A 16,971-nucleotide genomic window follows, 5' to 3' on the forward strand; every position below is an offset into this window, starting at 1 on the left:
TCCTGGTGGATTTCACACTTGGCACACAAGTAATAACGCAGTGAGGAGAAACAAACGTTATGTAGGCTATCACACATATCAACACCATATATGCATAATCAAGAGGCTTAAGTTTCATTTTTATTTCATAATGATGAATGTACCGAATACAATCATTTGGTAATGCTTTACAGCAGAGGTACTCGACAGGCGGCCCGCGTCATGCTGAAGATTAATGTATGTTTATTACAATTTGCGCTCAAAATATTAGGCAGTTAGATTTCTTTTATTTTTTTTAAATTAAATGTAGCCTATACAATCGCAGTAGTAAAAACTGTTCAATCTCTGCGAGCGCTGTAACTAACGAGCAATTAAAAAGCCACACGCGGCACGCCCCGAACAACTTAAAAGACAAGCATTGTCCAACAAAAGAGGACAATTAATAACATGATTCAGTCCAGTGTTTGAAATAGCTTCATTTTGTGAGCTGATGGGCGGTTTTTGTCTCAGAACGAGGCAGTTAATAGGCTATATTCTATACGGTAATAAAGGCTATGTCGATTAGCATTGGATTATACTTTATTATTATGAAAATACCAGAGATGGCTTGAAGAACACAGATAAACCATATTGTCGCGTCGTATCTTTACTGTTGGATATTAAATAAATAGCCAGATAGCGAACAGATTCAATCACCCACGCAATCTTGTTCATAAACGACAGGATTGTCTATTAAAGCCTTAATCACACTCTGTGACATGCCGCTCATCCAGAGAGAGCAGTTTACGTATATGAAACATCTTTACAAAGTCTTTTGTATCGTTATTTCTGTGTTACAAACATTCAACTAATCACAGAAGTACTGGAATAAAAGTTTATAGTTCGGATATAAACACTGCTGTCTACAGAAGCGATCAAAATAGAATAAATCACCTTATTGAAAGTGACGATTCTTCAAATAAATATTGTATCAATTACAATGTAACACCAGAAGGTGGAGACACGTGACTCAAACAGATTCATTCAAAAACATTAGGCGCGTTCGACTTGAAGCAGCGCTGCAGAATGATCAGTGTGTGACATCAAAGTACCGCGAGAGCGACGGATCCTGATGCTTTTCGAATCGCTCTCGCGGCACTTTGATGTCACACACAGATCATTCTGCGCAGCGCTGCTTCAAGTCGAACACACACCTATTGATTCATTCAGGAATGAAACAAGTCAAGTCTTTATGAGCAAGTCATGAAGTTATGAGTTATGAATAATTTGTTTAACTTTTTTTAATCAATTCCTTGCATATCGTATTCTATCGTATTCCTATTCTTTCTAAAGGAATTTGTGAACTATATTTGCTCAAAAATGTTTTTAGTTTTAGCATTTTGAGTTTGTTCAATATGCTTTTTTTTTTTTGCATCAATATAGCAAAACAAACTTTTAATCAAATTTTTTGTTCCAGATTTTTACTTATATATATATATATATATATATATATATATATATTCATGCTCTGTGTTATTTTAAATAGGACAAGGACAAGCGAGACTTAGTTAAGTAATAATCTGTATTTCTAAATCAGTAAATCTGCAAATATTGTCTTAAATAAAGTCTGATGAAGCAAATTGTAATTTGTGGCCCTTCACATTTTATGTAGGCCCGCTTGGCCTCTGAACTTGAGTACCCCTGCTTTACAGTAAGGTTTTATGCATTAATATCACTTTACTTGCAAGTTAAAAATAAAGGACACCTTTACTTTTTCATTTTAATTTATACATATAACACACATTAAGGTTGTATGTTAAAATATACATTGTTAACTCTTTATGTTCAAAATAATAAAGAAAAATAATATAATCAAATTAAAATGAAGCTTGATTAATAAATGTGATAACATTTTAAAGTGAGTTTTCATTTGTTAACATGAACTAACAATGAAAAATACTTCTAAAGTATTTATTAATTTTAGTTAATATTAATTTTAACTTTAAATTTACAAATACATTATAGAAATCTTAAGTTGTATCTGTTAATATTATGCAATGGACCTAAGCTAACAATTACTAGCAAAGGAAAGTTGTTTTTGTATTAACTAACATTAAGAAAGATTAATAAATACTGTAACAAATGTATTGCTCATAGTTAGATAATGCAATAACTAATGTTAACATGCAGAACCAGAAGCGTTACCAAAAACTCAGAATTGTAGAACCATTTGAAAAATTTTCGAAATTTCAAATATCCGTGTTTCTTTGGATGTAATTTTATTTGAATACGCAAATGCTCAGAGCTCACATGACCCTAACAGGTTCAGAAAGCAGTTTGTGCTGATTTCTAGTAATTGATATAATTATGTCTGCAAGGTGTGGTGTGTGACTGGCCCTACAGAGAGCTGAAGAAGGCCAGCAGGCCTGTATCAGGGGAGGGGTGAGCCAAGAGCTTCTGGATCTGTGTGCAAAAAGTGAAGGAGGACAGGTCAGAACATGAACACAACAATAGCCGAATGCAGACTTAACCACTACAAAATCCCAACCACCTCAGCAGCTCCTCATATGGACACAAACAAACCTTCAACCAGGGCTAAGAAAACCCTTGCTGAATCATATGATTTCCACAAGGTCTTATAAGCGATAGCTTACCCCAAAAGTCCAAACCCAGCTTTTTTTTTTTTCTTTAGCTGAACACAAAAAGAGATGTTTCATAAAATATCCAAGCTCTTTTCTTAACAATAAAAGAGAAAAAGGAATCAGTGCTGTCAAACTTAAAAATGTCCAAATAAATTAACATAAAAGTGGTCAATGCAACATTTGTGTTATATTCCTTCTAATGTCAGCTTTGTGTTAAATATGCATTAAAATTTCTTAAATTTAAAAAGATCGTAAAATTAAATATTCTTTTTTAATTCAAGAAATTTAAACCGTATATATTTCAATTTTACATTACTTAAAAAATAGGAAAACTTACATATAAATGAATATATACACTGTGTGTGTGTATGCACATACAAGAAGAAAAAAAAAATCAGATGGATTTAGAGTGCTGTGAGTACAAGATAATGACAGAATGCTTTTTAGGTTTAAAAGAATTAATGGCTGACACACAGGTCAATAGGTACCTCTTTAAAGTTGGGGTGTTTGGCATCCTGCACTAGTTGTAATAAAACTCCCTCTGTAGTGGTGAGAAACGCCCCACTCTGCTTCAGTCGTGACAGTGCAAAAAGACGATCTGTCTGACTGAAAATGACAGACAGATATGTAGAAAACCCTGAGAATCACTGGCTCTCATAGGACACAGCAGATTCTACACAACCACCTCAACAAATATACATATATCTGTAAGCAAACACAGTAAAATTCCTCCTGTTTCTATAGACCTTTAGAAAAAAGCTTATAGATGCCATCCATCAATTGACTTGAGTTTGTGTTTGAAAAGATGTGTGTGTAAGTCAAGATAAGGTATGCAGAAGTATTTGCAATGATTTAAAACACAGTTTTCATACTTTATCACATAACACCAAGATGCATCAACAGTTTTCCATTTTGTATATTTTAAACCAAATTATTATTATTATACCTTCGAGAAGAGATGGCATCTGCTACGATATGAACCTCCATGCCTCGCTCCAGGAGATCATAGGTTGTGCACTACAGCAGAACAAGAACCTTAAAGATCACGATCAGGAGATAAAGGAGTGGCTGATAGTAAAAAAGTGCCATGGCACCAGTATAAACAAGCCATTTGACGTTACCGCAATGCATGCTTGAGCCTCGATGCCACATAATATGACCTGCTGAGGGTCACCCAGGCTTTTGAGTGAGCTCTCCACACTCTCCGTCAGCATGGAGAAACTGGTCTTTGTATGAGGCTTCAAGCCCTCAGCCCCCAGCTCAGGAACAGTGGGGCCCAAACCTTTAGGGTACTGCTCGGTTAAAATCTGTGGGATGCTTAAGATTCGACATGCCTGGAAGTAAAAAATAATTTATATTATGTTAATATTAATAGTATAATAATATTATATTAATGCCATATTAACAAGACTTTTCTTCTGATCTTCTGATTCTTCTTATCAAGACAATAAGAATAAAAAAAATTTACTTGAATGAATGTCCAGTGTTGCTTCAACAATATTTTCACAGTACAGTACTTACTGTATTACAGTTTGCATTAAATATATTTAGACATTATCAAAGACTACTTCATTTGTGGAAGATTGGTAGATTGTGCCCCAAAAAAAAAAAAATTGCTCTGTATTTTTTCTATGCCCTATTAATTTCCTATGGCAGTTTGAAGGTGTTGATTTTACCTGTAGCAATCTTGCGGCATTGCTCACAACGTTTGTAAACTGGAAAATAGTGGGTCTGAACTTCTCCTGTATGTCACACAGTAGCAGCACTGAGCCTTTAGAGGACAGCCTGCCAATTCTTGCCACTGCAGAAACAAACTATGTCATTTGTGAATCACTGTGTCTTTGTGCCGTACATACCGTAATACAGTGGTTCTCTACCACGGGGCAGAGGCGAAATCTTCCATAGGGGCCCAAATAAGTTTTGAAATTATTTCAGTTTAGCTATATTTACATAATCTTAAATGAAATAACAAAACACTAAAATTAAAGTTGTACAACATATTTATGTTTTATCACAACACATGTACTAGCAGTACTATATTAGCTTATTGGCAATGAAACAAAAAAGATTGAGAGCTACTGCGCAGTAATACATATTTCGTGACTAAACTGTAATGAGTGTCTGAAAGTGTTTAATGAAAATAAATACTCCAATCATGTCTAAAAACGCTGTCATTGGGTTTTGAGCCACTGTCCTTGTAACAACAATAGTGAAAGTACGTAGGCAGTGCTCTAATGCCCTGCATATTAATAATGCGTTGAATCTTTCCCACTTATACACAGATTGCAACTGTCATACTGCGCTGATAAAAGATTTCAATGGCATTCAGAGGCCAACGAGCAGTACTTACTGTTTGCAGAGCAATATGGGGGAGTCGCAGACCGCAAAGATCAAGTGAAGACTAACCAGGTCACCGTTACCCGTGTGTATGTGCTTTAAAGTGTCCACCCACTGCTCTTATTGGTAAAACTGTTGTTAAACTTTAGTGAAGTTTGTATGGTAATGAGTAAGCCGAGTATAACACCAACAGAATCATGAGTGACATAAAAGACAACAGCACATAAAATGCAGAAAAGACGACTCGTTACAGCACAAATGTCTATCTTATTATCTACGTGTGCCCTTGAAATATATATATCCTTGATTATTACAACAAGCCAACACAATTCGCTCGTTGTAACATTGCACAAACCTCCAGATAAGAGCCCACTAGTGGCGTTTCGGTCATGATTTTGAATGAATCTTTTAAATGAACCAATCATTATCACTCGCTGCATTCAAAGACTGATTATAGCAAGAGCCAATAGCATTCGAGTAAGGGATGTAAAGGAACATTTCATTGGTTGGAACTGCTCAACGAATACGCCCCCTTCACTGAACGAGTCAGTGTTCTGAGTCAACTCGTTTGTGAACGAACGGAATGAATGATGCATCGGTTGAGTAAATGATTCACTAGTTCACCCACAAAATGCAACCCACAGAGTCAGGATCACTGAATTTGAACAAAACATTTTCATGAACGGATTGTAGACTGAATCAAAATCCTCTGCCATTAGGGGGCGCAGTCAGATATAAAAAAAAATATAGCCTAGTTTATTCAGTTTTTGTTTGTAAAGAACATGTGTATTTACATGTTATGATTTTAAATGCATATACACATTCCTGAAATGTGCATCAGTAATAGATAACCTTTGTAATCTAATATATTTTAACAGCTTAAAATTGTAAAGTTGACCCGGAAGTGTTTGGGAGTGGCCACTGACCTTAGTGGGCGCACTCTCACGGCCTTGGCGTTTCATAGAGATTTTGTGGAAAATAGAGGCTGTGCTTTACGTATTTCGGTAGTTTTGAGGAATACATGAGCTCTTCCACGAGCAGAGCAGTCGTTTATTTCTGTACATCATTCGGTGCAGGTGTGTTTACTCTCGGTGTCTTTGAAAGCACGTTTTCCTCATGCTAGTCTTTGTATGTACTGAGCGCTTCTGGAAGACATCAGCTCGACTCCAGCTGCTTTCATTAAACTACGCTTTGCTTCCTCGGGGTCGCGTTTTTGCCTTACAGAAACGGTAGTTTCTTAATTGCTTCACGCTTGGTGTGAACTTAATTTTTTTGTTTGCGAGGTAATAGCCATTGAATTGCTAGCTGCTAGCTAGCCCGCTTCGCTCTCAGTCGGCGTGTTGGAGCTGCTGGAAAATGTCCGATTTTGACGAGTTTGAGAGACAGCTGACCGAAAACAAGCAAGGTGAGGAATAAAAGAGTAATTGTGATGAGAATGAGAGTATGGTCAAGTGTTGGAGCTGATGTGGTAGTGGTCAGTGAGTAAATCTCTTCTGCTGGTGGAGCTGAACGTGCCTCTGCAGCCTGAAGGAGGGTCTGCATCACATTGCACAGATGCACACCGGACAAATGCAGTGATGTTATTATGTCTTTAATGCTTTGCAAATCTAATTTACACAATGTGTGTTTGGGGTTCTGCAAAGATAAGCAACTTAAAAATAATGTTTATACAATATAATATAAAGATGTTGTCTGTGTTCAGTGTTAAAAGTTACATGTGGTTAATAAAATGCTATCTATTCATGTTTACCTATCTGTAATTTAACATTTGATAAATTCATAATAATCTTTATTTATTTAGACAGTTCACCCAAATGAAAATCCTGTCATCATTAAGTTCCAAACCTGTATGACTGACTTTTTTCTGCAGAGCACAATTAAAGATATTTTAACGAATGTTGTTCAGCTAGTAAGTATTTTTCAAAAAAGCTTTATTTATGGCATTGGTGTCTATATGAGCATCAGTAAGCAGATGGCAGTTTGAATGAAAATGTTGAATGTTTTGTGCTGTGCAGCGGACAGAGACAAGGAGAACAAGCACCACCGGCGCAGTGGCTCGAGAAGTCGCAGCAGAGACCGGGACAGGAAAAGAAGGAGCCGGGACCAAGACAGAGAAAGGAGAGGAGGCAGCCGAGATCGTCATGGAGACAGCAAGGACCGCAGACACAGACGCAGGTAAAACATTTGAAAAATTCAAATCCTTTGGGACATTCTCTGAAAGCTTGTATATATTCAAAGACCGTCATTGTTGATCTCTCTCTGTCTCCATTGCCAGTCGCTCTCCACACCGTGAGAAGAAAAAGATTAAAGTGAAAAAATATTGGGATGTTCCTCCTCCTGGATTTGAACACATCACACCAATGCAGTACAAAGCCATGCAGGGTAAGAGTCTGTTTTTCTTTCGTTCCTTTTTTGACCCTGTTTACATCTGCTCTTGAGCTACATCTCTCATGATCCATCTTGATGCCCCCAAGACAACAATGAACAGCCACCTGCTCTCCTGTCAGCTAATCACTGGGCTAAAACAAGGGTTTTAAACATTTCTTGTTGTGTGCTACCTCAATATGAAATAACTGTTTTAGCCTATTTTTTTTTTTTTTTGTTATTATTTGTTTAACAAAAAGATGCATTCAATTGATTAAAAGTGACAGTGAATAGATCTATAATGTTATAAAAGATTTTTAGTACATGCCATTTTTTTAACTTCACTATTTATTAAAGAATCCTGAAAAAATGTATCATAGTTTCCAGAAAAATATTAAGCAGCAACTGTTTTTGATGAGAATAAGAAGGAATGTTTCTTGAGCACAAAATCTGCTCAAGTATCATGTGACACTGAAGACTGGAGTAATGGTGCTGAAAAGTTATCTTTGCCTTAACACAAAAGATTACATTTTAAAATTATTTTAAATTTCTAATAATATATCGCAGTGGTTTCCTTAAAGGTTGTGTTTATATGCCCACCATATGTCTAACATACTCATGAATCTTTCTTTGACTACAGCTGCCGGTCAGATCCCAGCCACTGCTTTGCTACCCACAATGACCCCTGAGGGTCTGGCTGTGACCCCAACACCTGTTCCTGTCGTGGGCAGTCAGATGACTCGACAGGCCCGGCGGCTTTATGTCGGCAACATCCCATTTGGCATCACAGAGGTAAGATTAATTTTTATCGATGACATTCAGTAGTTTTTTGTTGTTGTGATCTTTCCTTTAACATTATCATGAATCCAGTATAATTTGGCCTGTCATCCATAAACTGGAGTACAACTGATACATTTTTTGTTTAATGCTTTGCTTTTTTTCTTACACAAGTTTGATTAATAGCATTGCTTTCTGATATTTTTTTTTATAGGAGTCTATGATGGACTTCTTCAATGCTCAGATGCGTTTGGGTGGCCTGACTCAGGCCCCAGGTAACCCAGTACTTGCTGTTCAGATCAACCAGGACAAGAATTTTGCCTTTTTGGAGGTCAGTCTTCTGATAGATCCTCACATAAATGCTTCAGGAAATTCTGGAAGCTTAATAACTTTATTTTTATGTTTGGCAAAACAGTTTCGTTCGGTGGATGAAACGACACAAGCCATGGCATTTGATGGCATAATTTTCCAGGGACAGAGTTTAAAGATTCGCAGGCCCCACGACTACCAGCCTCTGCCAGGCATGAGTGAGAATCCCAGTGTCTATGTCCCAGGCACGTCTCTCTTTTGCTCCCCCAATTCTTGTACGCGCAATGTTTTGTTCTTTTCATTCAAAAGTTTAGTAGTTATTGATTTAATTTGGATCATTGATGGTCACACTCTGGTTCTTTCTCTGTAGGCGTCGTCTCCACGGTGGTGCCTGATTCGGCCCATAAACTCTTCATTGGCGGTCTGCCAAATTACCTCAACGATGACCAGGTTTGTGTTAAAATGGCATTCTGTTCCGTTCATTGAAGGGTCGCTGAGTTATCCCTCGATTGGGCAGAGCACAATCTGTGAGTGGCAAAAGTATGTGAATCTTTGCTTTCAGTATCTGGTACGAACCCCTTTTGCAGCAATAACTGCAGCTAATCATTTCTTGTAATTGCTGATCAGTCCTTCACAACAGCTTGAAGGAATTTTAGCCCATTCCTCAGTACAGAACAACTTCAATTCTGTAATGTCCTGTGAACTGCTTGCTTCAGATACTTCCACAGCTTTTCAATTGGATTAAGGTCCGGACTTTGACTCAGCTTTTCCAAAACATTAACTTTGCTCTTCTTTTAACCATTTTTTGGTAGGACGACTTGTGTGCTTGGGGTCGTTATATTGCTGCATGGCCCACTTTCTCTTGAGACGGAGTTGTCAGACAGATGTCCTGACATTTTCCTAAAATTCTAAAGACTTCACAAATTTTCAAGCACCACTGTATGTATGTAATTTATGATTAAAAAAGCAACAAGTCACTTGTCCACAAATGCTCACCAATGTATATTTATTTGGACAAAATACAGTAAAAACAGTAATATTGTGAAATATTATTTAAAATTAAATTTAAAAGAACTGTATTCTATCATTTTAAAATGCAATTTATGCCTGTGACAGTAAAGCTGAATTTTCAGCAGCTATTTTCCTAGTCTCGAGTTTTACATGATCTTTCAGAAATTGGCCTTCAAAACTGTTTGATAAATATAACATTCAAAAGAGTTTGTTTGAAATATTTTTTCTAGTCTGTACTGTGACCTTGGATCAATGCATGACTTTTTGAATGGTGCATGTGTTTTGTATATTTGTAAGGTTTTACATAGTGATTTTTCTCTATTCCACAGGTCAAGGAATTGCTGACATCGTTTGGCCCTCTGAAGGCCTTTAATTTGGTGAAAGACAGTGCAACAGGCCTTTCTAAGGGCTATGCCTTCTGTGAATATGTTGACGTCAATATCAGTGACCAGGTGATGACAATGCATTACACCTACATAATCAGCCTGTGAACGCTCAGCAACTAACACACATTTGTCCGCTGCATGTACTGTTGGCTTCATTGTTTTATATTTATTACATGTACTGTTTAATATTGGCTTTATCTGTAAATCTATGAGAAACAAATATTTAGAATGAGCAAGAGGCAATGTCAGAGCTGTTGGTTGACACCCATGCTAACCTCTCCAAGGCACACTCTTTACTCTCACAGGCCATTGCGGGCCTAAACGGGATGCAGCTGGGTGACAAGAAACTCCTGGTACAGAGAGCAAGCGTCGGCTCCAAGAACACCACACTGGTGAGGGAAAGTGTGAATGGTTTATAGTTGATTTACTGGATGTAGGCCATGTAGACCTTATCTCCTGTTTCTCACCCTCTTCCCCTCTTTCTTTTCTCTGAAGACGGGTATAAACCAGACACCAGTTACCCTTCAAGTTCCAGGTCTCGTGAACAGCTCGGTGACTCAGATGGGGGGCATTCCCACAGAAGTATTGTGTCTGATGAACATGGTGGCTCCAGAGGAGCTGCTGGATGATGAAGAGTATGAGGAGATCGTGGAAGACGTCAGAGAGGAGTGCTCCAAATACGGCCAGGTCAAGAGCATCGAGATCCCACGTCCCGTCGATGGCGTGGAAGTTCCTGGCACTGGAAAGGTTTGATAACTGCTTGTACATTGTCAACGTGACCTTTTGAAACAGTTATTTATGGTCTTTTTTTTCTTTTTCTTAGATCTTCGTGGAGTTCATGTCAGTGTTTGACTCCCAGAAGGCAATGCAAGGCTTAACAGGAAGGAAATTCGCCAACAGAGTGGTGGTGACTAAATACTGCGACCCTGATGCCTACCACCGCCGCGACTTCTGGTAGAGACAGGACAGAATCCAGAGCGAGAGAGACTCGGAGAGACACAGATGGTGTGATTTCAATCTCTCGGAAGCCCCTTATTTTGTAGATTTATGAGGTCTGAGAGAGTGTGAGCTTTTTAAAATCTGGCAGACTAAAAGCATGACTTGTGATTGGTCAGATTGTAGCGAACCAATCATTTGTCATGTTTTTTTTTTTTTTTGATGATGACAACATTGAAGTATGTGCAAAGCTTTAAGATGGGAAAATGGACCGTACCGTGTCATTATCTACAGAAAAGGATTCAGTTAGACATGCCACTAAACTTCCAGCTTAATTTTGGCCCATAGTGATTTTACATGTCACTTTTTCTCAATGTTAAATTCCTGCTCTATCATCTGTACAGCTCACACACTGGTCAGATAGGAGTGAGAGGAGGATGTAAAGGAGCAAGTGAGGAAAGAGAAATGATGACAACTACAAAAATGAATGTTACACTCAAACAAGAAGGTGAGAGGGGGTATTTCAGGAGAGAAGTCTTTGTTTTTTGAATATGGTTTTTATTTAGGCTGTGAATGAGGTTTCCTGTGTAAAAGTGTAGAGGTTAAAAAGTCAGAGGAGTTTCCAGGTCATCTTTTGACACCATACATGTATGAGGTAAAGCCTTGTAGAGGGTGAATATTACCAATTACATCTATACTGTCCTCTATTTTCCCCCTCCTCTGTCTTTTTCCTGCTATCTCTCCCTCCTTTTATAATAGTTGTACTGTTTTTCGTGAACCCTATTTTCCTGGCCCGATCTAACCAAATTTATACACAGTGAAAAAGATACTTGTCTTTTTTTTTTTCCTTTTTTTTTTTTTTTTTTTTCTTTTTATACATTCTGTATCTAACTGTCCACTGCTGTTTTTTAAAACTGTAATAAGCTGAGTTGATTTAATACAATGCGTTTATGTATGAAGACCAGAGAAACGTCTGGTGAAATAAACTCAATGCGTTTGAATTGACTTGCTACACACTGCATCTGTATTCTGCCAGCAGATAGTGCTAACGGGCACTGCTCACTTCAAGTAGTGTAGTTCCAATACGGTGTCTGAGTATTATGAGCAATGGGTCAGTCAGTAGACCGTCTGTTTTTAGACTGGGGGGGTAGGGTAGTGTATGTTTTTTTTGTTTTTGTTTTTTTTGTTGTTGTTGTTTTTTTGGTCAAAGAAAAGAAAAGAAACAGGACAGAAATATCAGAAATATGTTGATTGCTGATATTCATGTGTTTCTATAAGTTGACTGGAAATTATGAAATGCAGAGAAATAGAGATTGAGGAGTTTAATGTGCTTCACAAAACCAGTAGATTAAACTGAATAAAGTCCTCTGCAAAGACTGGGAAAAGAGTTGTTTATCGGGTGGTTAATTTTAATAGAATATAATAAAACTGCGTTTAGCTGTTTGGCACGAGTCCATGTATATAAATTTGTTTTTGTTTTTTTTATATGAAGAAAACACATTATTTGACTGGTTAGATAAAATTGTCTCTGAGTCTACCGAAAACTACAGACTACCTGATGTATGTTATGCAAAAAATGTCTGAAAATTAGTTGACAAGCAGAGCTCAACAGTAAGGTTTTTTTCAACTTCTGGTCCAATCGGACGAGTAATTCAGATTTTTATGTGCCCTGCTGTAAAAGAATGATCAGTTTTAATCTTTAGCACTATATTAGATGCAAGTTTTCCTAATACAACTCTTTTATTTAATTTTTTCCAACATTTTTTTTTTTATCTGGAAATTAATCGGCTACAATGTAAGCCAATAAATTAAACACTTTTGCTGGAAAGTAAAGACACATTGTGCAAAACATTCTGACTACTTCTGTTTTTGCAAATTTGACACCACCTCATCAATGTTAGCCAGCTAAGTAACATTATCATGGTGACGAATCAGCAGTTTGCAACAATGTAGAATGTGTTGTTAATGGTGCCAAGTCTTTGAAAGATGTTTGTGCATTTAGCTTGTAAACAAGTAGTATGCTTTTATATCTTTCTTTGTTGAAGTTCATTCTGATCATAAAGACAAATGTTTTCTACTGATTTATGGAAGGACTGTAAATGAACATCTACTAATGGATGGAGGCATGTGTTCTGTTGGTTAATTAGTGAGCATATTTCTGGCTTCATTATTTTTCACCCACTGATAATGCCCCATATTATATTTTACAGCCAGCTCTCTCTTTTTTTTTTTTATTTATTTTTTTTTCCCTCGTACACCCCTCTTTGATTCAATGCCATCTATAACTTTCTAAACCGCTTTATCAGCTGCTTTCTCTCGCCTTATAAACAGTCCCCTCTCTCTTTTCTGTCTTTGCAACTGTAACTCCCACGTTCTTAATGTCATTAACAGGTGCTTGTCCAAAATAGAAGTCTTGCCCATACACACACGCACAAACATCCGTGGATCAGCTGACATACACTCGATTTACTTTCCCGCAGACCTGCAAAACTCAAAATGACATACACTGGAAAATGTAAAATCTGCCCATGTGCAGATAAATACTCTTGCCTGATCCTTCTGCTTGGTGATTAAGCTGTCATACATTCATTTCATACTGTCATACATAGTCTCTACAACTTGATTTCATGAGCCCCAGTCCCAGTTTTCTCCACCCTCCTTTTTTCTGTCTCTCTCTTTTTTTCTCTCTCGCTCTTTTTACGTCCCTCCTTCTCCTCCTCTCTCAGCTGAGTTTCATGTATCTAGTCATCAGATCTGCACCCACACAGAACAGGTCAGGATTTGATTGCTCTCAATGTTGCTAAAGCTTGATGGCTTTTCAATGCACTTGCTGCACACATGCATACTGTCATAGTTTAATAAAAATCTGTGACAAGCCTTAAATTTCCTCTAATAGTTTTATGTCGTGCAGCTTATTAAAATGTGGATGCATGGATGTATTGATAGAAGTATAAACATTATCTACAGACTGCTGTGTTTGTAATTGATTTTGTATATTAACCCGATTTAAAAAAAAAAAAAAATCATTCATAATTCAGTTTTTATTGCAGCAGATACCTGTTCAGTATATGACTTGATGTGTCAGACTTTGTTTGCTTTTTTCTTGCTATTTGATACTCTACAAACATTTAGGCAGTTACTTGGATGTCATTTGTTTTGCTGAGAAATGTTTATGCATTGTTTCTGGATACTGTGTAGTAGACCTAATGTGCAAGTGTGGGGCTGAAGCCAGTTGCTTTAAAATGATAATTGGTTTCTTCCATTCTGACTGCCAAAACTGTCTCTTGACTGAGATGTGAGCTGCTTCGCGATGGGTGCAGATGTTTTCCTTTTGAGGCAACAACTTGCAAATTATAGTAGATATTATTGAAGCATAATGGTTTTGAAGAAAGTTTTGACAGAGTTGTGGTAATATAAAGAGCTGTGATGGAAATTATCTTGGTGGGTTAATTATAGCCTGTGTGTTACATTTCCAGGTCATGTTTAGTGTTTTGATAGTGTGTTATATCTCAAATGACTGTAACTTACACAACATAATATGGTCCCAAAAACCTTTAGTGAATATCTAGTTTTATATCTGCAGAACAGTGTGTAGTCTCACTGCATATCTGTTTTTATTTATGCATTGACTTAAAGTTGAATATATGGAATTAAGATAATTTTTCTTACAATATTTTAGTTTTAAGCATAAAGCCATATTTTATTTCATGTATGTTTTTTATTAAGATACTTAATATATTTTATCATGCATACTTGTAAAAAAGTAATATTGTGAAATAATACACTTTTTTAAATAACTTTTCTATTTCTATTATATTTTTAAATCTGTCCAGATTTGGTGCTTAAAAATCATTTATTATTATCAATGCAAAAAACATTTTCATCTTTGAATTGAAATCTCATTTATCTGACATACATTTTAGTAACAATGTATTTAGTGTTACTTTTGATCAATTTAATGATCAATTTAATGCATCTTTGCTGAAAAAAAAAAAACCTTACTGACCTCAAACTTCTGAATGATATTGTATACGTTAAAAACTATTTGGCAATGGGGCAAACTTAATTCAAAACTAAACTTCAAAATATATAAAATAGTGCCCTGAATGTTCAAAGAAAAAATAAAATATAATTATATTTTAATATTAAAATGTATTTAATAGCAATAATTATTTGTTTGTGCTATATTTTACTAAACCCATATCGAGATAATTTAAGCTAATTCAAAAATGTATGTGTGGCATGTTTGTGAGTGTGGCATGTTTGTGAGTGTATCATGCTATCATTTTGGCTATGGGCCACATGCTTGTTTCTAGGCTTGTTGTGTTCTTATTGCTCCTGTGTGGGTGATTGGCCTCAATGAGCCTTGTCTTGTAGTACTCCCTCCCTGTTACGGGTACAGTGATAACGACTTTAGACCCTCTGTCGGTTTGCCTGTCACACATGAATTAACACCTACTGCTCCACCTGGCTCTTCTTTTCGCCTCCGTTCTCAACAACCTTGTGTTTCATCTCTCAGTCTGTTCAGTCCACGTTAAACTCTTCCTGCTCTCGCATCTTTTTTTAGAGTAGCAGAACGCTGCACACCTTGAAACTCTCTGTCCATGCTGTACACGTAATGCTCGGGTATTTATGAGGCCTTAAAATGGCACAGATCAAACAGGCTGGGCTAAAGTGGGCCGAGTTATGCGGGTATGTGTTGATATCTTGGAGTCGCATCTGGCATAGCTAATTCTTAGACAATGTGACCTAATCATGACCCGTATTAACCTTCTCTGTAAGCTTACTGCCTGTTTGTTTACTCAATAGAGGACAAAGGTATAATATTGTTTTTAAAGTATTAAAGGGATAATTCACCAAAAAATTAAAAAGATGTCATTATTTACTCCTCAAGCTTTCTCAAACCTGTATGAATTCTTTCTTCTTAAAAAGATATTTTGATGAATGTTGGCAACCAAACGGTTGCTGGTCCCCATTGATTTCCATAGTGTGTTTTTTTTACCATACTATGGAAGTCAATGGGGACCGTCAACTGATTGTAGACGTCTGATAAAAGAAACTAATGATAAAGTTGCTTGAAACAACTTAAGGGTGAGTAAATGAATAAAACTTTTTCATTTTTGGGTGGACTATCCCTTTAAGCCTGTTCTCTGTCCCACTAATAACTGGATTAGTTATAACCTTAAAGAGAAATGAAAAAATAAAATGTATTGAAACTGTCTTGTTTTCTAGTAAAAATATCAATGGTATTAAAAAACAGTTTTCAAGGTATATGTGTATGTATGTGTATATATATGTATGTATATATATGTATGTATATATATATATATATATATATATATATATAACTCTAAAAGCAAGACTTATACATTTAATTGGACCTTTTAAAAAGTATTTCAATTCTAATTTTACTTCCGAATTGGGCTTGTCACGAATGAACATGAAATTACAATAAACAAAATAATATTTTTGAATTTACATTGAAAATTAATAATTGCTGTTAAAAGTGGCTATTTTGTTGTTAATTCATGATAACTAATGTATTGCCTAATGCTAACAACATTGATCCTTATTGTAGTGTTAGAATTAATTGAAAAAAATTACAATTATTAATTAGAAGTAGCAAGCAGCTTGAATAGTTTTTCTACTCTATTGGCAAATTATTGTTATTTTTTAAATAAATATTTATTGACTAAAGGAAAAGATCAATTGTAGATTTCTGATAGCTTTATCCTTCAGTCTTTCTGCTACTTTCTATGTACTATGTGTTTTGAATTAAAGTCTTTTTTTTTTCTCTCTTTTTTTCCTGCAGGTTCATCAAAAAGGGATGTGTCGTTTTTTCATGGCTCTATAAGGCCTCAAATCCAGTGTCTCTCATCAAGTCGTTCTTTTCATCTACCCATTATTCCTGTCTAGTTTCTTATCAAACCTCTCGTTTGTAGACGTCAGTTAATTCCCACTCTGCGCTCTTCAGAAATGACCCCCTGTCACTTGAGTTTCTTGCACACTGCATTCCTTTTAAATCACAGAACATTGTAATTCACTATCATTTCCTGTTCTTTTTTGAGCTTTCTATTAATACACTTCTCTGCGTTCTCATTAGCCGTCCGTCCGCCTAACTCCAGACTAATCTCTCTGGTCTCCTGTTTTTTGCTTTAAAGTTTTTAGTTAAAGTTTGTTTGTCCCCTTTCTTGACATTGCCTCTGAGAGTTTTCCCCCTCATCTCCAAACATTTTGGGTGCCATGTGGTC

At 36.4% G+C, this 16,971-nt stretch overlaps 2 protein-coding genes across 11 annotated transcripts; one reads left to right on the forward strand and one right to left on the reverse strand.

Moving 5' to 3' along the window:
* Nucleotides 1-98: 98 nt before the first annotated feature.
* Nucleotides 99-5,286, reverse strand: isoc2 (isochorismatase domain containing 2). The gene is made up of 6 exons (XM_058746484.1): nt 4,951-5,286; nt 4,277-4,401; nt 3,722-3,934; nt 3,547-3,617; nt 3,089-3,206; nt 99-2,421 (listed from the first exon to the last, which is right to left on the reverse strand). Coding segments are annotated over exons 1-6 (594 nt in total). The 5' UTR covers nt 4,952-5,286; the 3' UTR covers nt 99-2,355.
* Nucleotides 5,287-5,830: 544 nt separating this feature from the next.
* On the forward strand, nt 5,831-16,967 carry u2af2a (U2 small nuclear RNA auxiliary factor 2a). Of its 10 annotated transcripts, none has more exons than XM_058746480.1 (13): nt 5,831-6,342; nt 6,808-6,846; nt 6,953-7,112; nt 7,213-7,319; nt 7,942-8,093; nt 8,293-8,409; nt 8,494-8,662; nt 8,758-8,837; nt 9,728-9,850; nt 10,069-10,176; nt 10,280-10,531; nt 10,608-13,493; nt 16,533-16,967. In XM_058746480.1, exons 4-12 carry the CDS (start codon nt 7,298-7,300, stop codon nt 10,740-10,742), a joined length of 1,158 nt encoding a protein of 385 aa, XP_058602463.1. In that variant the 5' UTR covers nt 5,831-6,342; nt 6,808-6,846; nt 6,953-7,112; nt 7,213-7,297; the 3' UTR covers nt 10,743-13,493; nt 16,533-16,967. The 10 variants fall into 10 exon arrangements, with proteins under 10 accessions (XP_058602463.1, XP_058602459.1, XP_058602455.1 ...); XM_058746472.1 differs by lacking the exon at nt 6,808-6,846 and having other exon boundaries at nt 5,832-6,342; nt 10,608-10,789; nt 11,125-13,493; XM_058746475.1 differs by lacking the exon at nt 6,808-6,846 and having other exon boundaries at nt 5,832-6,342; nt 10,608-10,789; nt 11,125-11,228.
* Nucleotides 16,968-16,971: the final 4 nt, after the last annotated feature.

Source organism: Onychostoma macrolepis, chromosome 16, assembly GCF_012432095.1.
Source record: "Onychostoma macrolepis isolate SWU-2019 chromosome 16, ASM1243209v1, whole genome shotgun sequence".
Taxonomy (NCBI): Eukaryota; Metazoa; Chordata; class Actinopteri; order Cypriniformes; family Cyprinidae; genus Onychostoma; species Onychostoma macrolepis.